Source organism: Sturnira hondurensis, unplaced genomic scaffold (genome assembly GCF_014824575.4).
Source record: "Sturnira hondurensis isolate 20B ecotype Veracruz unplaced genomic scaffold, ASM1482457v3 Scaffold0022910, whole genome shotgun sequence".
Taxonomy (NCBI): Eukaryota; Metazoa; Chordata; class Mammalia; order Chiroptera; family Phyllostomidae; genus Sturnira; species Sturnira hondurensis.
The window spans coordinates 17,019,099-17,041,526 of NW_028095541.1; the positions used below are offsets into that span (position 1 = coordinate 17,019,099).

The window sequence follows — 22,428 nt, forward strand, 5'->3', positions numbered from 1 at the left end:
CTGTAATTATACTGTTTATCTTTAATATAACCATGAAAACCTTTTAATCTACATAACAAATTAAAAAAAAGAAAACAAAGGAGATGGCATAGAAAAATAAAAAGCAGAAAGCATAAAACCTGATGTCAGAAATAAGGCCAAATACAATAGTTGTAAAAATAAATCCAACAAAGTTTTATCACCGTGTCTTTGGATCTAATGGTAGTGAGGGTTTCTCAATATTGCTAATTTCTGGGGGCCTCACCATTTCCTGTTTGTTCCCTTAACCCCACCTACCTATCCAGTCTCTTTATTCATCTCTATATTTAAACCATCTGGAGTTTACAGAGTTGTTTTCTGCCAAGATCATGTTTGATAATACACAGCAGTCTTAATATCAAATCAGAATATAAAGCTAAAAAGCAGTAAGTGAAAATTAAAAAAAATAGTAGTGGATATAAAATAATATTAAATAAAACAAATATAAAGTTATGAGGAAATCAACAGAAACAACAGTGGGAAACTTCTGACATACCACTCTTCATCGATGATAGGTCAAATTAATAAAAAATAAAGACAAAGGATAGTACAATATAATTTATAAAGTGGAGCTAAAAGATAAATGGCAAACTCTACTTTCTATTGGAAATACACCTTCTAGTCTATCCAACAAATATTCATTCACTTACGTCATTCCTTGTTATCCTTATTTTCTAGAATACTGTCTTGCATATAGCATGCATATAATAAATATTTATTAAGTAGTAGGCAAAGAGTATATCTTTTCAAGGTTGCATAGAATACTTGGACACACTGATAATATACTAGGCCTCAGTGAAAATGTGAAGCAAAACTTGTATTTTTCAAAACTATGAATCAAAATTTTTTTAATTTAAACATGTGTCTCTGTGTCCTGGATGAGAAATGGAACCCAGGATCCACTGTAGGTCTTTCCCTCAAAGGACTGGCCCAATAAGCTGCTATGGTCAACAGTTTGACTGAAATACCTGTTTCATAGGACTAGAGTTGAAAGTAATATAAAGTTGAAAGCTGTCTTTGTATTATTTAATATTTATATCAACTGTGGTACATATTATCCAAATGTTGGTCATAATACTTCTCACTGCACTTCTGGGAGGACATCATAAACACAAAAAAGTCCAGAAAAGGGAAGAAAGTGATCACAGGATGACCTGAGAACATGATTATTGGGAGAGGCTGAACAAGACAAGGATTCTTCAGTCTGCAAAAGAGGTAGTTAAAGGGGACATTAAAAAAAATCACAAATGGCATAATTAAAATAAATTTCAATTTAGGGACAGCTGTAATAAAACAACAATAAAAAATTCAGATTTAGTAATTAGATTCTAAAATAGTCAGGAGACACAATTGGGAACTGGAATATACTAGATTCATAAAACATTAAGTGCCAGATGGGACTTAAAGACAATCTGGTCAAGTTTTTTTGTGCTATAAATAAAGAATAGATTTCAACAAATGGTGTTGGGTATATCAATGTTCACATGCAAAAGAATGAAGGTGGATACAATATGGTATCATACACCATGTACAAAAACAACTCAAAATAGGTCAAAGACCTAAATATAAGGGCTAAAACTATAAAACTATTGGAAGAAAACATAAGGATAATTGGATTTAATGCCATTAATGATTTCTTGGATTTGACACCCAAAGAATAGGTGAAAAAGAAAAAAATAAGATAAATTGGACCATATCAAAATAGAAAACTTTTGCACATCAAAGGACTCAATCAACAGAGTGAAAAGTAACCTACAGAATGGGAGAAAGTATTTTCAAATTATGCATCTGATGACAAGTTAATATCAGAATATAAAAGGAGTCCTGCAACTCAACAACAATAACGAAAATAGACCAGCTGGTTAGAAAATGCAAGAAGATGTACATATGTCAATAAGCATGAGGAGAAGATGCTCAACATACTGGTTATTTTGGGGAAACACAAATCAAAGCACAGTGAAATAACCATTTCACCCTATTAGAATGGCTCTATCAAAAAATAGGTGGGAGGAGGTTGAAGAGGTTATGGAAGGATAAATGGTGATGGAGGAAGACTTGACTTAGGCTAGTAATCATAATACAACATACAGATGATGTATTATAGAATTGTACATCTGAAACGTGTGTATTTTATTAACCAATGTCACTTCAATTAACTCAATAAAGAAGAAAATATTAAAAATAAGTGTTAGTGAGAAGTGGACAAACTGGAACCCTGGAACCCATGTGCCCTGCTGGTGGGAATGTAAACTAGTGTAGCCACTATCGAAAACAGTATGCAATTCCTCAAAATGTTAAACATAGATTATAATTACCATATAATCTAGTAATTTGACTTCTGGATATGTACCCCAAAGAACTGAAAGCAGGGTCTTGGAGAGATACTTGCACGTCCATATTCATAGCAGCATTATTCACAGTAGCCAGAAGGTGGAAGCAAACCAGATGTCCATGGACGGGTGAGTGGATCAACAAAACGCGGTCTACACATGCAACAGAGTATGACTCATCCTTAGAAAGGAAGGGGATTCTGACACATGCCATAACATGGTCAGACCTTGAGAACATCATGCTATGTAAAACAAGCCAGTGAAAAAAGGAAAGTTACTGTAGAATTCCACTTATATAAGTACTTAGAATAGCCAAAATCATAGAGACAGAAAGAGTGGCAGTCACCAGGGTCTGCAGGGAGGGGAAAGTGGGACGTCACTGTTCAGTCTGCACAGAGTCAGTTTTGCAAGATGAAGAGAGCTCTGTGGATGAAAGGTGGTGATGAATGCACAGCCATGTGAATCTACCAAGTGATTGAGTGAATTTACTTATTGGCTACTTAAATGATTAAGATGATAAATTTCATATTATGTGCATTTTACCACAGTTACAAATAATAATAAACCCTGGCTGGTGTGGCTTAGCGGGTTGGGCACCGGACTGTGGACCCAAAGGTTGCCAGTTTTTTTCCTGGTCATGGCACATGCCTGGGTTGCAGGCCAGGTCCCCCTTTGGGGGCATGCAGGAGCTGATTGATGCTTCATACATCAATGTTTCTCTTCCTTTCTCTCTTTCTAAAATATTAAAAATAATAAAAATAAAAGAATAAAACTCATTTTCTGTCCTTCAATCAAAACCTGCTTCTCTTCTTGAAGTTTCTATTTCTGTGAGTGACATCATTCTACTTCTTGCTTTCCAGGCCAGAAACTGGCTTTGTCCTGGACATCATCTACTCCCTCCCCCAATGCATGTAGTCATTCAACAAACAATTACGCCCAGCACTGTGCTGGTGATTCTCCTTGCCTCTGAGTCGATCCCGAACACCACATCTCTACTTCGGGACCCCCTCACCTCTCACCTAGGTCACCCCAGCAATCCCCTTCCTGGTTTTGTTGTCTGGCCCTGCACAGTTCTAATCTCTTCTCCATTTTGCAACAAGAGCGCCCTTTCTTTAGAAAGTGAAAATCTGTAATGACCTCTCCTCTCTTTAAGTCAGTCCAAGGCTCCTTGTTGCTATCAGTATAAAGTTCAAAGTCTTCAACTTGGTTTACAGCACTCATTAACACTTGACTTTTCACTACTTGTACAGCCCTAACTCTCAGTTTTCTGCTGCATTCTACTCACTGACCATCCTGAAAACTCTCAGTTCTGCAGCTTACCCGGCCCTGCCCCTCTCTGGCCTCCACACCCACCGTCCCTGCACCTCAGAGCACTGCTGATCCTCCCCCGTTCCACCAGGAGCTCCTTTGCCCAGACACTTTGTTACTTACTCTAGGTTCCAGCCTGGACAGGTTCTTCCTGCTTCAGGAAGGCTTATCTGATCCAAGTCTGCATCAGGTGACCCTCCTGAGCAATCTTGTCCTTCCACCATCACATTTAACACTGCATTGCGATTGCCTGTTTACTCACCTGTTCCAGCTTCATTGACACCAAGGGGTGGCTCAATAATCACTAATAAATAAGCCAGTAAATAGGCCCAGAGAGGCCGTGGTTCACTCATAGCGACTCACCAAGGTCAGTGCAGTGTCCGCAGCGGAATTAGTAGCAGAACTAAAATACCAGGATGGGTGACAGACTCGTGAAACTCACCACCCCAAGAGGAGCCGAAAAAATCTTTGAACGGCCCAGCCACACCAATCCAAAAAGAAGTTGAGATATGTGAAAATTCTAGGAGTGACATTGTCCCTGTCTTCCCACTGCCCTGTCTTCGGGTCTCAAATAGCTACAGTCTGTGACAGATAGAAAATATAATTGATCAGATATAATAAGGTCTAGTTCCTCTAATGACCCATTAACAAAATGTTTGCTTCCTATTTCCATGAGCTTATACTCTGCTGATCTAGAGGTTTAAGTTCTAAAGAGAAAAATGCTTCCAGCAGGAAGCACAGAACAAAAAAAGGTTGCCACCTGGCCGCTTTGGGCTCCTTATGCCTCTAAATCAGCAGGCAGAGGGAGTTTCTGTGCTGCCTGGGTGACTGATTCCTGCCACCCGGGGGAAGGGGACTGCTGCTCCACAGCAGAGGTAAGAAAGAGTTTATCTAGAGAGTAGGAGATTCCTCAGGGTGTCTCGTAGTATTATCATGTCTTGTGCGGAAAGTAGATGGAAAGCTCAGTAACCCAACCCAGGCAGACCACTAATAGCCAGATCCTTCAGGAATGACATGTGGGTCACCCCACCAGGCAAAGAGCTAAGAGGAGCCGAGGTACTTGCTGAGGGTAAAGGGAAGATGGGAGGAGTACTGGAAGAAGGCAGTTCTCAGTACCAACTATGACCACATGACCAGTTGTAGAAAAGAGGCTGCAGTTGTCATGAATATTTCGTTATATGTATGTGTGTACATGCAACATCTTTAATTTCTCCCTTCTCTTATTCCCTTACATTACATAAGAGATATGACTTTATGAGCTAGTATTTAAGCATTGTTAATTTTACATCATAGTATTTAAGTTGTAGGGTATAGAGGAGAAGAGTAAACATCATCCAAGGACCTTACACCCTATGCTGGGGGAAGTGCTGGTGCATTTCCATTTGTACGCAGGATGCCTGCATCACGTTAGGCAGCGGGAGGGCCCTGCTGTGGTCTGTCTGGGGACGAAGTACGATTTAAGAAGATGCGTGTTGGTGCCAAATTGGCAGGAGCACAGCTGTGAGAGTTAATTTGTGTTTTAACTTGGCGAGGCCACGTTATACAGATGTTTGACCAAACATTATTCTAGATCTAAAACATTTAATTATTTAGGTGAAATTAATATTTAAATCAGTAGATGGAGTAAAACAAGATTACCCTCCATCATGTGGGATACACTGTTCTTCTTGCTTTACCCTAGAGAAAACTATGGCAGACCAAGATTAAAAGAATAAGTTTACCCATTTCAGGAGTTCATGAAAAAGATCATAAATCATAATTACAAATCTGAAGTATTTAAACCATAAGATTTTAATTAAGGTATAATGGACATGTTAACATTATATTAGTTTCTGGTATACAATATTTGTATATATTACAAATATTACCACATTGAGTCTAGTTAACATTTGTGAACTTACATAGTTAAAAAAATTTTCTTTTTCTTTTTTTAAAGTATATTGTATTAATTATGCGATTGCAGTTGTCTCATTTTCTCTCTCCTTTATTCCCCTGCAACCACCCCCCACCAGCATTACCCTACCCCCTCAGTTCGCATCCATGGGTTTGTACCTATAAGTTTTAGCCTTTATTATTAGTCTGATTTAATTGTGCTGATAAACTATGTAGTGACGAGCAAATTCGTCCTAAGTACTTAGTACCATGCTTAAACACAATAAATTTCATTTAAAAATATTCTACAATTCACATTTTATAACAATGTTTAAGAGAGATATATTTCTAACAGATAGTTGAATAAATGTTATAAATACCTTACTTTCCAGGATCTTAATAAGGTGGTCCAGTCCTTGATTATCTCTTAACATTGCTCGTGAACCGTTGTCTTTTGTAATAACATCTAAGGTTTTGAGGGCCAACAACTGAGTCACTGGATATTCTGAGTTCAAGAGCTCTAATACAGAAGGGATTGCATTCAGCTCTCAAAGCATAGCTGGACACTGAAAATCCTGCCATGAAATACAAATGATCAAATAAGCAATTTATAAAGCAAAATATAGTCTCAAGAACAGAGAACTTCAGTTTTTTTTAACAAAAAATATTCTGTTATAATTTTCATATCGTTTATTCCAGAGTCCTTTCCAAAATAACTCACAAATAAAGGTAAGCAAACTCTCAATCAACAACACCAAAATATTCATATTAACTATGCAGATATTGTCAATAATAGGAAATAAACATGATCTATGACATTTTCAGTATCTATTGTTTTTTTATTATACAGCAGATTCTTATTACTATAGATGCTGTTACAACAAAAGCTATGCGTAATGAAAGTCTTTGCACACTCTCTATCCTGTTTCAAACAGTATTTGATAAAATGAGTTGATGGCATCGGTTCCTTATTATCTTCATTCGGACGGACTGTTTAGGGAATGCTTCTATGCACGCGGTGCTACCAGCAGGCCCTGTGCATGGAAATGCACATCAGGCTCAGTTCGGACACATGACCTTTATTTAAGACATTTACAGCATCAAGGGGTCACTAGAGTCTAGACAAATTGCTCTGCAGTGTGTGTCTGCAATTTCATGTGTGTGGGTTGTGGCAGGGGGCGGGGGTTGGTTGGACTGAGCAATGGAGAAAACAAGACAAAATGCCCTGAAAAGCTCCCAAAACCTGATGTTTTATTTTTTCCCTTTTTTTGAAATATATTTTATGGATTATGCTATTACAGTTGTCCCATGGGGGCAACTGTAATTTGTTTTCCCCTTTATTCCCCTCCACCCTGTAATCCCCCCACCCCCACCATTCCCCCACCTTAGTACATGTCCATGGGTTGTACATATAAGTTCTTTGTCTTAATCATTTTCTATGCTATTCTTAACTTTCCCTTGTCTATTTTGTACCTACCATTTATGCTTCTTATTCCCTGTACCTTTTCCCCATTCTCCCCCCCTCCAACTCCCCAGTTATAACCCTCCATGTGATCTCTATTTCTGTGATTCTGTTCCTGTTCTAGTTGTTTGCTTAGTTAGACTTTGTTTTGTTTTTTTAGGTTTGGTTGTCAGTTTCTTGTCATTTTACTGTTCATGTTTTTGGTCTTCTTCTTTTTCTTAGATAAGTACCTTTAACATTTCATATAATAAGGGCTTGGTGATGATGAACTCTTTTAATTTGACCTAATCTGGGAAGCACTTTATCTGCCCTTCCATTCTAAATGAGAGTTTTGCTGGACAGAGTAATCTTGGGTGTAGGTCTTTGTCTTTCATGACCTTGAATATTTTTTTCCAGCCCCTTCTTGTGTATAAGGTTTCTTTTGAGAAACCAGCTGATAGTCTTATGGGAATTCCTTTGTAGGTAACTGTCTCCTTTTCTCTTGCTGGTTTTAATATTTTTCCTCTATCTTTAATCTTGGGTAATATAATTATGATGTGCCTTGGCATGTTCCTCCTTGAGTCCAACTTCTCTGGGACTCTCTGAGCTTCCTGGACTTCCTGGAAGTCTATTTTCTTTGCCAGTTTGGGGAAGTTCCCCTTCATTATGTTTTCAAATAAATTTTCATTTTCTTGCTCTTTCTCTTCTCCTTCTGGCACCCCTATGATTTGGATGTTAGAATGTTTAAAGTTGTCCTGGAAGTCCCTATGCCTCTCCTTGATTTTTTGAATTCTTGTTTCTTCCTTCTGTTCTGGATGAATGTTTATCTCTTCCTTCTTCTCCAAACCTTTGATTTGAGTCCCAGTTTCCTTTCCTTCACTGTTGGTTCCCTCTACATTTTCCTTTATTTCACTTTTCATAGCCTTCACTTTTTACTCTATTTTACAACCATTTTCAACCAATTCTGTGAGCATCCTGATTACCAGTGTTTTGAACTCTGCATAGATTGCCTATCTCTTCATTGCTTAGTTATATTTTTTTCTGGATCTTTGTTTCAGATCTGTTCTTTCATTTGGGCCACATTTTTTTTTGTTTCAGTGTACCTGTTTCATAGTAAGGGATGAAGCCTTGGGTGTTCACCATGGTGGGGCAACCCACATTGTTGCATCATAGCGCTGTATGTTGGGGAGGGGTTTAAGAAGGAACAATACAATTTGCTTAGCTCTCCACTGGCTTTCAGTCACTTCCTCCACTACCCATAAGCAAATTGGGCCCTTCTGGTGCTGATTCCCAGGTGGGTGGTTTTGTGTAGGTTAGAATCCTGTGAGTCTCTCCAACAAACTCTCCTGTGAGGCTGGGAGTTTCTCCCACTGCCCCAAACTCCACAGGTGTTTTCAGTCAGAGGCTTTGAGGCTTTATTTCCCTGCACTGGAACCCTGAGTTTCCACGCCAGTCTTGTCCTGAGGTTGTTCCTCCTGGTTTATTTGCACTCAAGTGTGGCGCTGCCCCGTCTGCCAGTGCGCTAGCCACGGCCTCATTCGACCTGGTCCTCCAGCTACCACCTTGCTGTGAGTCCTCTCTGCCCAATGCCATCTACACCCCTCCTACCAGTCTGGGTGAATGTTTGTTCTTTAACTGCTTGGTTGTTGGACTTCCATACAGTTTGATTTTCTGGCAGTTCTGGTTATTTTTTGTTTTTAAATTTGTTGCCGTCCTTCTTTCGGTTGTGCAAGGAGGCAAAGTGTGTCTACTTATGCCTTCATCTTGTCTGGAAGTCCCAAACTTTGACGTTTTAAATGAAAACATGATAAATGTAAAATAGCATTAAAGGTGGAAAAGGCTCCACTTAAAGCTTAACTTTCCTCTATCCATCCTTCAACTGTTAATATTCAGCTTTCTTCAGACATAAACATTTTAGGTTTCTGTTTATTTTGGGTTGAATTGTATCCTCCCAAAATATAGGTTGAAGTCCTAACTTTCAGTGCCTCGAAATGTGACCTTATTTGGAATCAGGGTCATTGCAGATGTAATTAAGGTTTTAGGGGAGTAGGGTATGTACTCAATGGGGTCCTTATAAAATTGGTATCTTCATAAAAAGAGAGAGAAATGACAGAAGGAGAGATTGCTGTGCTGCAGCTGCAAACCAAGTGATCCCAAGGAGTGACGGCCACCGTCAGAGGCTGAGAAGAGGCAAGGAACGGTTTTACTCAGAGCCCCAGAAGGAACATGGCCCTGCTGGCGCCCTGATGTCGGACTTCCAGCCTCCACAGCTGTTAGAGAATAAACTTCTGTGTTTGAAGCCACCCACTTGGTTGTCCTAGGAAATTAATGCACTGTTATCAACTAGTACTTCTGTTGTGGAGAATAGTGGGGGTAAAGTCTTTTCATTTCTGTTTGATAAAAAATAGGGAAATAGAGCTGTAACGAGTTTTGGGATGTAAAACACAAATGTGCTTGGAGGATTATTTGGGCCTATTGAATGAGGGTAAGCCTTAAGTAACCAGAGAAGAGAAACACAGCTGAGTTGCTTCTTGAGGATGTCTTTTGTGGGAGGAGTAAAGGTAAACCCAGTCAGCGTCCAGCCAAGTGGCAAGGACGGCTAAGGCCAGGAATGTAAGCTTTTGCTGCCTTTGGCATGAGCCCATTGGGCCCTTCTCTATATTGTTTGTCTAGACAGTTTGCCTCTCAATATACCCTCTCCCACCTTTACTTTGCCATCTCTTCCTTTCACACTCTACTGCTGGCTACTTACAGTGGTGTTTTTGTATTTTCAAATGACTTAAAGTCGATCCAATGTGCACAGAAATTGTTCAGGAACCTGAGCAGGAAGACAGGCAGAGACGCCTGTCCGTTGTGTCAGGCAGCTGAGCTGCTTCGGCTGTGAGGGTGTGCATGCTGGGTTGGGAGGTGGGGCAGTGGTGGGGACCCGGAAAGGCACCGCAGATTGGGGAGGAGAGGGTGGTTAGTTTCCATTAAAAAAGAAAGCTGCACAGTGAGGTCACGTCTTGCAATTGTGAACAATGACTTCTGTTCAGCGTACTCAGCTCACTAGGCTTTCCCCAATATACAAGCCTGCTCCAAAATCTTGGTACACAGACCAGGGCATATATTATATCCAATGTGCTTAGACCACAAGGTTAGATCAGTAGGTAATTGCCCAGCTTAACCCTAGTTCAATGTGAATATTAGATTTCCTGTTTCAGAAGGAATATGTTTTATCTAGAATAATCCCACCTTAATTTGTAAATCACTCTATTCTTTTAAAATGTAAATACATTTCTAAAATGCTCTTTTATAGGAGATAAATACTTATAGGATATGAAAATTGAAAAAACCTTACACTAAACTTTATTTTATCTCTGAAAGATCACTACTAAACAGTACCAAAAAGTACTGATTAATCAAAACTGGGGAGTTTTAAGGTTTATTTATTTGTTCATTTTAGCAGGAAAGCAAATTCTATCATCACTTTGGTCAGAGCATGTTTTAGGAATTACTCTTACCTGGACCAAGTTGTAAACGCACTCAACAGAATTCTTCTTCACATCGGGGTCTGGGCTGCTCAGCAGTCTGATGAGGGGCTTTAACCCACCGCATTCAAGTATTTGCACTTTGCTGGTGGGCTCTGCAGACATGTTCGCTAGGCAAAGACTGGCAAACTCATGGATTGTACTACTTCTTCCGCATACCAAAAATAAATGACACAACTATGATAAATGCCTATTCAACCATTACTTTGAAGCATGTTTTATAAGCCAAAGCTCTACACAAATCTTACCTTGGGTGGAGCCCACCTTGGTTTGAGAGGTTTTAATGACAATTCACAAATGGTATTCCATAAACTATTTTCAATACGTAGTACAATCAAATGTGAAAAATACATAAGCTCCATTTTAAAAAATACATATAGAATGCCAATTTATTTTCTGGAGCAAGCTGAGCAATAACAGAATTTATGACATCTAATTTTCTTAACAATTTTTTAACATCATCGACAACAGAAGAAACAAAATATTAACATTTATTAATAATAATAATAATGGCCACGCCTGTTCATTAGTCCCAGGTGAGATATGTCCCATTATTATTTAATTTTACAGAAAAGGAATTGAGGCTCAAACCCCCACTGCGAACAGATGGTGGCCAGGGGCCACACCCAGGCCCGACCCCAGGCAGACTCCAGCCCCTGCTCCCTGATCACTGAACTACTACGCTACCTTCCGAACCACTAGAAAAAATAAGCATAAAACTACAATGTGTGCCTAGAATACATCAAAAATTTGAGTTATTGTGTTCTACACTTGTTTATTATGGAATAGTAATTTTTTTTTGTTGGGACAGTGTTTTTAAATCTTGATTTCAAGAAAACTTATACAGAATACACAAAATGATTCTCAATCTTTTTTTGATTGATACAGCTTGTTCTTTTTTTTAAAAAAAGGTTTTATTTATTTATTTATTGTAGAGAGAGGGAAAGGGAAGGACAAAGAGATGGAGAGAAACATTGACCAGAAAGGGAAACATTGGTTGCTTCTTGTACACTCCCTACCAGGGACTGGACCTGCAACCCAGGTAATACGCCCTGACTGGGAATCAAATTGGTGAACTTTCTCTTTGTGGGACAATGCTCAGCCATCTGAGCCATATCAGTGAGGGCAATACATCTTGTTTTCATTTTATTTTATTATTGAATATGCCAAAATGCTTCGAGATAAGTATATTGATTTTTAAAGTTCACTTTTGTATTATTTTAAATATAATCTTTATCATATACTTTTTTCATTACCAGTTAATTCCCTTATATACCCCCCTCATCCCAGCAATCATACCTGTTGCCCATGTCCATGAGTCCTTTTTCCTTTTTTATTATTTATGTGAACCTAATTAAGGGCAGACAGGTATGCCCCTGCTTCCTTTTCGCCACCCTTAACCCCCTTTTTCTGAGAAATAAAGCACAGCTGCTACTTTAGTTTTGCAATTTTTCTTCTTGGTCAATTATCTTTGTCTGTAAGCCCAAATTAGCATTATCAGAATTTTGGAAAATTTCACTTTGCAGCAGCTGAAGCAGATGGTTGCTGGATGAGTTCTTCCTTATTAATTGCTGGATATTCTTGCCTTTTATTAGACACCTTTTCCTGTCAGATTCAGGGATGTGACCGTTCTTCGACTTAGCTGTTTCTGTTCAAATGGCTAAACCAGAGCCAGCAAAATTATAACCAGCTGTATGGATGTGAATAGGCTTGCAGTACAAAAGAATAATCGAGTTTCTGGGAAGTGTTGTGTCCCAAGGTGGGAGATGGTTCTCATGGCAATTCTTTAACACCTGGAATTCTGTTGGAACATTCTGTTGGTTCATCCACTATGAACGTAGTGATATTATTGAATGCATAAAAACTGTATGAAGATACAAATTTCTGAAGAAGCAGCATTTTAAAAAATTGCCAAAGATGCCCTGACTGGTGTGGCTCAGGGGTTTGACAGTAGGGCTGTGAACCAAAAGGTCATCAGTTCAATTCCCAGTTGTGGGCCAGGTCCTCAGTTGGGGGTGTGTGAAAGATCAATGTTTCTCTTGCACATTGATATTTCTCTCCCTTTTTTCTCTACATTTCCCTTTCTTTAAAAATAATGATAAAATTTAAAATTTAAAAATTTTTTTAAATTTAAAATTTCTTTAAAAATAATGACCAAAGATGATGCGTTAACTGTGTAGCTTCAGAGGTGCATTTATTTACAGATTATTCTGGACACATGACTTTTCATTTAGGTCAAATGACTACTTGCTCACTCTTTGATCCAAGTTTCCATGGACATATGTGAACAGTGAAGGAATAGGTGTTAATGGGTTGTCTCCCTTAACAAAAGAGAAACTTCACAAGCAGTTGAGGACCTACTTGTTTAATCCATGTCCTCAGACAGCTCAAACAGAAAATCAGGTCAGTTAATCCCAAAAGCGTTTTTTTCTCTCACCCAAATCATAGAATCAAAAGCAAACTCTTAGAAGTACATTTGGCGTACCTGAGACTCAAGCACTCGGTGGAGACCTTGAAGGCTCTTTCCTCCCACTGGTCATAGCCAACCTAACCTGCTCACAGAGTATGGTTTGGTGGGTATGAGAGGGTTATCTCATTTAACACCCAAATGCAATAATAATGCTTAATATTTTGGGGCCACAGACTTCTTTAATAACTTATGAAATTCAATTTAATAAATCTGCTCAGAAAAAATTCACATCTCATTTGGAGGGTTTTAATGATTTTAAATCTCTCATATATTAGGAGGTATTAATACCAAATAAAAATGAATAATAGAAAAACAAAGTAAGCTGGAAAAAATCATAGACACCTAGATATTATATTAGAAAATATAAGTATAAACAGAAAATTATAGTTCTCCTTTCCAAATGAGATGCATTCTCTCCCAATATCATTTAGAAGGAGAATCTGACTTGGAATGAACACTAATATTAAGGATCACGAAAGTTTTGGTGAATAGAAAATTTACTCAGCTACGAGTGAGAGTGTGCAGTTCTAATTCTGGCTGTAATCTAAATTCTGCAAAGAACCCCCTGCATGATTTTGGGCAAGGAACCTAACTCTGTAGGACTAATTCCTATTACCATCATCATTATAATTATTTTATTTTTTATTATGTTTTTTTTCATTATAATTTATCCCCTTTATACCTTTTTTCACCTCCATCCACCACCCTCCTCCTGCAATCACCACACTGCTGTCCATGTCCATGAGTTCGTTTTAGTTTTTGCTCAGTCCTTCCACCCTCTAACCACCCCCACACCAGGGCTGTCAGCCTGCTCTCTATGAGTTTGTCCTATTTTGTTGAGTAGTTCAGTTTGTTTATTAGATTCCACATATGAGTAAAATCATATGGTATTTTTCTTTCTCTGACTGTTTATTTCACTTAGCATAATGCTCTTCAGGTCCATCCATGCTGTCACAAAGAGTAGCATTCCACTGTGTAAATGTCCCATAGTTTGTTTTATCCACTCAGCTACTGATGGACACTTGGGCTGCTTCCAAATCTTGGCGATTGTAGTTAATGCTGCAATGAATATAAGATGCTTATGTTCTTTCTCATTAGTGTTTCGAGTTTCTTCGGTAAATTCCCAGAAGCACAATCATTGGGTCCAAGGCAGTTCTGTGTTTAATTTTGGGGGTGCTTCCATACTGCTTTCCTATTTTTAAAGCAAGGAGTTGCACAAGAAGTGTTACAAAGCACATTGTTTGTTGCATAAGCAGAATAAAATGTAGGAAACCTTGTAATTTACCCTTTTTTGACTATAAATACATTCAATGAGTTACCTTGAATATGGCAGAATTAGTATGCAGACAACCTTATTGAACTTCTCTGTGCCTCAGCTGCCTCATACATGAAGGAAATAATAGTGCCAATCTCATAAAATGACGCACAACGCCCGGCACATTAGAAGGGTTACGTAAGTATTGACTGATGTTATCACAATCCAGGTGGGTGGAACACCCACTTCCCCACGACTGTCCTCATGCTGCTCGTATCCACAGAAATGCCCCCAGAGCCCCAGCACAGCCCCTACTCAGCACTCCCACAGCTGCCCCCAGAGCCCCTTGCACTACAGCCCCCCCGTGGAATCTGGTTTCCCTGGTAGTGCGGGTGCTGCCCGCACAGCCTCTGTGGCGGTGGCGGTCAAGGCAGATGCCTGACAAAGCTCTCCTTCCCCTTCCCTCCCCAGCCTCACTCGTAACTGTCTCTGAAGACACTAAGACCAGTCCTGCTGGATAGCACAGAATAAGGGAACCCCACTCCTCACACAGGGTCCAGGCAAAGTGAGGTGACCGGAGGAAGGACGTTGGGGGAAACTGTGGGAGAAGGTACGATGGTTTTAGCCAACCCCTGTGATAGACATGTTTATTGCCCACTGCCCGAGTTTCATGTTAGAATTCAGTCTCCACCAGGAATATCATGTTTTATTATAAGTTACAAAGCTTATGTTGGCTAACTCAGAAACCTACCATATAGTATAGTCCATTAGTCGGGGACTGCCTTTATTTGCATGGTTTTGGTCAAAACTGATATTCTAATAGACATACCAGTGTATTTTAATTAATACTATTACTATACACTATTAAGTATATGAAAATATTCAAGCAAGTAAGAGGCCTGATTTTAAGAAATAAATAAATGTCTAAGTTTATTTTGGGCAAAATATAGTTTTTGGCTTCAAAATATAAATGTATCAGCCCTGGCTGGTGTAGCTCAGTGGATTGAGCGTGAGCCTGTGAAGCAAAGGGTTGCTGGTTCAATTCCCAGTCAGGGCACATGCCTGGGTTGCAGGCCAGATCCCCAGCAGGGGATACATAAGAGGCAACCACACATTGATGTTTCTTTCCCACTTTCTCCTCCCCTTCCCCTCTCTCTAAAAGTAAATAAATAAAATATTTTAAAAAATATATAAATGTATCAAAATTCTTTACTTTGGTCTTTCTTCACTATAAAACATGTATGAAGTATAGCTTAGATATAGGCAGACAAATTACATTACCCTAACTCAAGAAAAAAAATATTTCAATTTTAAAAGACAATGGTTGTTCTCTTAACTTGTAAAACTGGAACATATTATATCACCAAGTTAGAGAGTATTTGCACATATTTTTATATCTTAAAAATATTCCTTAAAATATGAGATCATATATTTGTTACATCATATTTAGCTTTTTCATCAATATTGAAGTCAGTTTAAACCCAATTAAAAAATGGGCCAAGGACTTGAACAGACCCTTCTCCAAGGAGGACATACAGAGGGGCTCACAGACATATGAAGGGATGCTCAGCATCACCAGCCATCAGAGAGATGCAAATTAACACCACAGCGAGATACCACTTCCCTTCGGTCCGAATGGCCATCACTAACAAATGAACAAACAAGTGCTGGTGACATTGTGGAGAAAAGGGAACCCTAATGCACTGTAGGTGGGAATGCAGACTGCTGCAGCCACTGTGGAAAACAGTATGGGACTTCCTCAAAAAACTGAAAATGGAACTGCCTTTTGGCCGGGCAATTCCACGGCTAGCATTATATCCTAAAAAGACTTCAACACCAATTCAAAAGAACCTATGCACCCCAATGTTCACAGCAGCACAATATACAATAGCCAAGTGCTGGAAGCAAACCTAAGTGCTCATCAGTAAATGAGTGGATCAAAAAACTGGTACATTTACACAATGGAATACTACACAGCAGAAAGAAAGAAGGAGCTCCTATCCTTTGGGACAGTAGGGATGGATCTGGAAAGCATTAAGCTAAGTGAAATAAGCCAGGAAGTAAAAGACAAATGCCATGTGATCTTACCTATAAGTGAAACCTAATCAACAAAACAAACAAGCAAGCAAAATATAATCAGAGACATTGAAATAAAGAACAAACTGACAGCAATCAGAGGGGAGGGAGGAAGGGTATTATGGGTGAAAAGGGGGAAGGGTCATAAAGGAACATGTGTAAAGGGCCCATGGACAAAGCCAAAGGGGGATAGGATTGAAGAGGGGAGGTAAGGAGTTGGAGGGGGGGGCAGAGATAACTGTACTTGAACAACATAAAAGTTTTTTAAACTAAAATATTATTAAAGTAAGTTTAAATAAAATTAAGATAAATTCCTTACCATTAAACTTAAAAGGAAGATAAGGCATTATGTGAGATTTATTTTAAAAAGTTGCTATTTACTATTAGAAGCCAGGATTCCAGTTATCATAGTAGCATTTCTTCTCACAATTTTGTTTTCATAGGTGAGCAGTTTAGTTAAAGTTTCCACACCTCTAAGTTCAAGGAGGGTTGCTTTATGTTCCTCACCTGACGTTACAGGTAAAAATAAAATCACACATGGATAGATATCACCCATTTCACCAAAACGTCTCTGTGTGTTTCCAATTCCTTATTTGCCATCTGCCTTTCACGCTCCTCTGTGGCCACATGTGTTTTTCTCAGAGAAGACTTCAGAGCACAGACATCCTGGACATTGGCTGCTCTACTTTTCCCCCATTTACAAAGGTGGCTTTCTCTCTCTTATTGGGGTGACACTGGTTAATACAGTCATATAGGTTTCAAGTGTACATGTGTATGATACATGATCTGCATATCACATTGTGTGCGCACCACCTGAAGTCAGTCATGTTCTGCCACCATATTTTTGGCCCCCATTACCCTTTACCACCCCCCACTCCCTTTCTTTGGTAACCACCATGCTGTCTGTGTTTATGAGTTTCTGTTTTATATTCCCCATATGAGTGAAGTCATAAGGTTCTTATCCTTTTATGATTGATTTATTTTGCTTAGCATTGTCATCCAGTTCTTAGCTCATCCTGCACCTCCTGAGAGGTCTCCTCTGACCACCCCATCTAATGTCATTACCACATCCAAGTCTCCCTTCTCTCTCTCTGTCCTGCTTTATTTTTCATGCCACATAATGACCTCCGTGCATTGTTGGCCTACCCCACCATAACTTAACTTCCCTTGAGGACAATTTCCTTTTTGTTCTATTCTCTTACATCCTTAATGCCTAGCCCAGTGCCAGTCACGTGCTGACATAATTAATTACATAATTGCATCATTAATTACAAAAGTAATTAATATACACAAAAGTGTGTTATTTACTTTCTATTGAATGATGGTCTTGAGTTCTTTGTGTTATTGATTTTTAATTTAATTTTGTTGTGGTATGGCATATTTTCTATAATTGAAATCATTCTAAATTGATTAAGCCTTGTTTTATGGCCCAGAAGACGGTTTTCTTAGAAAAATGTTCTTTATACCCTTGAAAAGAATGTATATTGTGCTGTTTTTTGGAGTGCTCTATAAGCATGAATTAGGTTAAATTGATATTTCTGTTTCAATTTTTAGATCCTTCAGCCTTTACTATTGACTTGTACTTTCATTTATTTAGAAGGTGGGCTATATAATCCCCTGCTATAATTGTGGCTATCTATTTCTCCTTGAATTTCTAGCTTCATCTATTTTGAAGGTCTGGCATTAAGTATAAAACAGTTTGGAATTCTTCAGAGCCTCTTAATTAGTTGATCTCTTTATCATTATAAAATGACCTTCTTTACCTCTACTACTATCTTTTCTCCCTTTTATGATATTAATATAGCTACTCCATCTTTCTTTTGGTTGGTGCTATCAGAGGATATTTTTTCATCCTTTACTTTAAAATAATTTGTGTCATAAGCCAAGTGCGTTACTTGATGGTGGCTTGTAGTTTCCTCTGGCTTTCTATCCAATGCAACACTCTTTCCATATTAATTAAAGTAGTTAGTCCATTTACATGGAACTTGATTTTCAATATGATCAGGCTTAAATTTGCCATCTTGTCATTTGTTTTTAGGTTCCATTATTCTTTGTTTTATTTTCCCTTTCTTTGTATAACCTAAATATTCCTTATGATTTTATTTCACTTCCTCTGTTGGCTTATTTGATGTTACTCTTTGTTCTATTATTTCCCCAGTTGTATTACGTTCAGTAGTAGACACGGCCTACGGCGGCACACTCCCCAGGGGCTATGTGAGGGCCTTCCGACAGTGTGCCTCCGTCCGCCTTCCACCCTGGTCCCGCTGTTGTCCGGTGTCTTATATACCTACTTCAGACTGCGGATATCTGATTATTGTTTTTGTTTAAAATGACAAGTTTGCTTTTTAAGTGATTTAAATTAGAAAAATATCCTATTTGTCACTATTTCTAGTACTCTAGCTTTATTCGTTGTGTAGATCCACAATTTTGTCTAGCATCATTTTGCTTTTTGCCTGAATTACCTACTGTACCACCATCAGCAGCGTGGCCCTACCTGAAATGAACTGCTTCAGCTTTTGAATGTCTGAAAAGGACTTTGTTTCCAGTTTTTGAAAAATATTTTTCTTGAGTTTCTATTTTTCTAGGTTGAAAGTTTTCATTTTTCTTGTAGTACTTTAAAGATGTCACTCCATTGACTTCTTGACTGTATCATTAGTGGTGATAAATCTGTCATCCTTATCTTAGTTCCTCTGAATGTAACATTTGTTTTCTGGCTGTTTTTTTAATCTCCACCCAAGGACATGCTCATTAACTTTAGAGAGAGGGAAAGTAAAGGAGAGAGAGAACCATTAATGTGGGAGAGAAGCATGGATTGGCTGCCCTCCATATGCACCCCAACCGGGGATGAACCCCCAACCCGGGCATGTGCCCTGACCGAGAATTGAAACCTGCAACCCTGCAGTTCACGGGACAGCGCTCCAGCCAATGAACCACACTGGCCAGGGCTCTTTTCTGGCTGCTTTTAAGATTTTTCTCTTTATCACTGGTTTCAACCAGTTTGATTGTGATGTGAGTTGGTGTCATTTTCTTCGTATTCATTGTGCTGAGTTTTGATGAGATTCTTGGATATGTGGGCTTGGAATTTTCATCAAATTGGGGGTATTTCTGGCCATTATTTTTTAAAATACTTTTTATGTCTTTTGCCTTTTTCAGAAACTCCAGTCACACATATATGGTGTCACTTTTGATCTACTCATTGATTTATATCCTCATTATGGGTTTTTTTCTTCTTCTTTTTGATGCCTGATAGTTTTTTAATTAGATGCCAGACATTGTGTATTTTACCTACCTAGGTAATGGATATTTTTGTATTTTAGAAATTTGTTCTAGGACATAGTTACCTGTAAAAAATTTAATCCTATCAGATCCTTCAGAACAGTGCTCAATCTAGGGCTAATTATTTCTAACTACAAGGCAAGCCCCCTGTGTATTCTGCACAGAGGTCCACGCATCTTGAGGCTTTTCAGTCCAGCTGGGAGAACAGGCACTACTTCCGTCCCAGTGCGAGCCCCAGGCACTATTGCCACTCATCCTGCCGGTTCTTTGTCTGACTTCACGTGCTTCCCTCACATGTGCGTGCTGATCAGCACGCAGGCTCATACTTGAGTGGGACCCTTTGCAGATCTCGAGTTCTCTCTCAGTGCAACTCTTTCCTCTCTGTTACTCTAACCTGAAAACTCTTGCTGTCTTTGTCGCCTTGGACCCTCCGTTCTGCCTTCGCAATTCAGAGTCCAATAGGCTCTGTACCAGCTACCCCACTTGTGCTGTGGCCTGGAAACTCTCTGAAATCAAGAAGCTTGGAAGTCAAGGACTTATTTCCTTTGTTTCCTGTCCCTTGGTGTTCACTGCCCTTCATCGTCTAGTAGTGTTTTGCCAACTGCTACTTCATATATTTTGTCAATTTTTGGTTCTTTCAATTGGGTGGGGGGAGTGGTAAATTTGGCCCCATACTCCATCTTGGTCAGAAGGCAAAGTCTCATCATTTATCTTAAACTATTTCAGAAAAATACTGCTAGTGTAAAACAGCAGACTTACAATAACTTCTGTACTGATTAAACGTAAAATACATGCCTACTTATTTATCACATGTCACATAAAAGATGGTATATAATTAGGTACATAAGATAGCCAGATGACTTATGACGACTCTGTAAACCTGAATGAAATTTATACTACAATGGATGCATAATCCAATGTCTCCCTGAATTGACCCAGAATTCTACATAATCTACTCATGAACTGTATCTTGCAGAACCACTCTGGTTTTTGTCTGGTTTCTCAACAACAAAAGTGACACAGTGAGATGAGTATTTTAGCATTTGCTAACCAAATACTTTGTTGTTTTCTCATACAAGTCCCCAGCCAATGTTTTATTATCATTTCTTCAGGGAAGGGTCACCAAGGAACATGTATAAAGAACCTGTGGACAAAGACAGGAGGGAGCAAGAGAAGATTGGATGTGGGAGGTGGTAGTAGGTAGGGCAGGGGAGAGTAATGGGGCAAATGGGGACAACTGTAATTACACAACAATAAAAAATAAAATAAAATAAAATAAAATTTCTCTTCAGTTTAAAAGGTCATGTTAAACATATCAAGTTACACAAAACTCTTCAAATAGTCCCAATTAAAATATTATGCAGTATAATAAAAATCTAATTTAATCACCATTTGGAACAAACAAAAATATAACCATTGTTATGTCTGTAAATCTCCTATGAATAAATCTCTCAATAGAATCTAATTTATAACATTTACCATGTTTTAACAAACTTTACTTTTTATAACAGTTTTAGTACAAAAATAGTATAAAGAGTTCCCACATATATGACACCAAGTTTCCAATTATTAATATTTTACATTAGTAGGTAATTTGTTATAGTTAATGAGCCACTGTTGATACATTATGATTAATTAAAATCAATGGTTCACCCCAAATCCCTTGTTTGAGCCTAATGTTCTCTTCCTGCTCCAGGGCTCAGTGCAGGTTGACCCAGGACTTCTTGTTACCACGTGCCCTCAGCTCCGCTTGGCTGCGGGAGTCTCCCAGACTTGCCTTATTTTGATGGCTGCGCCAGCGTTGAGGGATAGTGGCTAGGTATTTGTTGAATATCACTGAATGGGAATTTGATTTAAAATATATATACAATTAGACAGGAGTTACAGATTTGGAGGGAAAATAACACAGAAGTGCCATTTTTCCTTATATTGTGTCAAGGCCATTGACTTTATTACATGATTATCACCAAGACTTAGCACTGTTGATTGGTTTTGAGCACCTGGCTGAAGTGCTTCTGTCAGGTTTCTCCACTATAAACTTGTTCATTTTTCCCTGTTTCCATGTTGTCCTCTTTGGAAAGAAGTCACTGTGCACACCCCACACCTAGAACAGTTATATTGTGCCTCCTGGAGGGCAGAGTATCTGCATAAGTTACTGGGAATTCTTCTGCATGGGAAATCCGTCTTTCCTCTCCCATTTACTTGCTTATTTATTTATTGAAGTATAGACCCATGGACATAATTTTCTACTTTGGGTTAGAATCCAACACTATTATATTTTGTTGCTCTAATTGTTTTGGTTTTGACGACTGGGAGCTCTTCCAGCTCCTGTACCATTTACAATTTTTTAAACTACAATAAAATCTTCAAAATGACTCTTCTACCCAGTGACAAAATCACTCCTTCAAATTAAGTTAGACACTTAGGGAGAGACATTACCTTCAGGTAGTGCATTAAATGATATCTGGTTGTCTGAAAGAATTCATCTGACTGGAAATAAGGTAAAGACTGGGGAGGAATAAAGAGGCTGGGGAGAGAAGTGTCTCTTACATAGTAAATATTTGAAGTAACTCATGAAATAGAAAGATAAACTGAGAAATTCAAACCTTTTAAAGCAAATTTATAAATAGCTCCACAAGTTTTGGCCAAAATTACTTCTTCTGGAGAATTAAGCATTAACACCACAGTTGCTACATTTTTGCTTTCATTTGTCAATGGGGAAAACTGAGATGCAGAGAGAAAAGTATCAGGTTCACCTTTGAGCTTTAAAAGCACATAAAAAATGAATGGTGTATTAAGACTTCAAAAATAACAGAATCTTCCAAAAAGATGTGGTCACTGCCCAGGAGGTT

General features: G+C 38.6%; 1 protein-coding gene across 1 annotated transcript in view; it reads right to left on the bottom strand.

The window, feature by feature from the left end:
• LOC118980462 (armadillo repeat-containing protein 3-like) overlaps positions 1–22,428 on the bottom strand; it is a 93,344-nt gene that overhangs the window by 66,918 nt on the left and 3,998 nt on the right. The window contains 5 exon segments of the mRNA XM_037037071.1: positions 5,914–6,103; positions 10,473–10,638; positions 10,883–10,961; positions 16,682–16,807; positions 22,183–22,339. Of these exon segments, the coding sequence (XP_036892966.1) occupies positions 5,914–6,103; positions 10,473–10,638; positions 10,883–10,961; positions 16,682–16,807; positions 22,183–22,339 (718 nt within the window).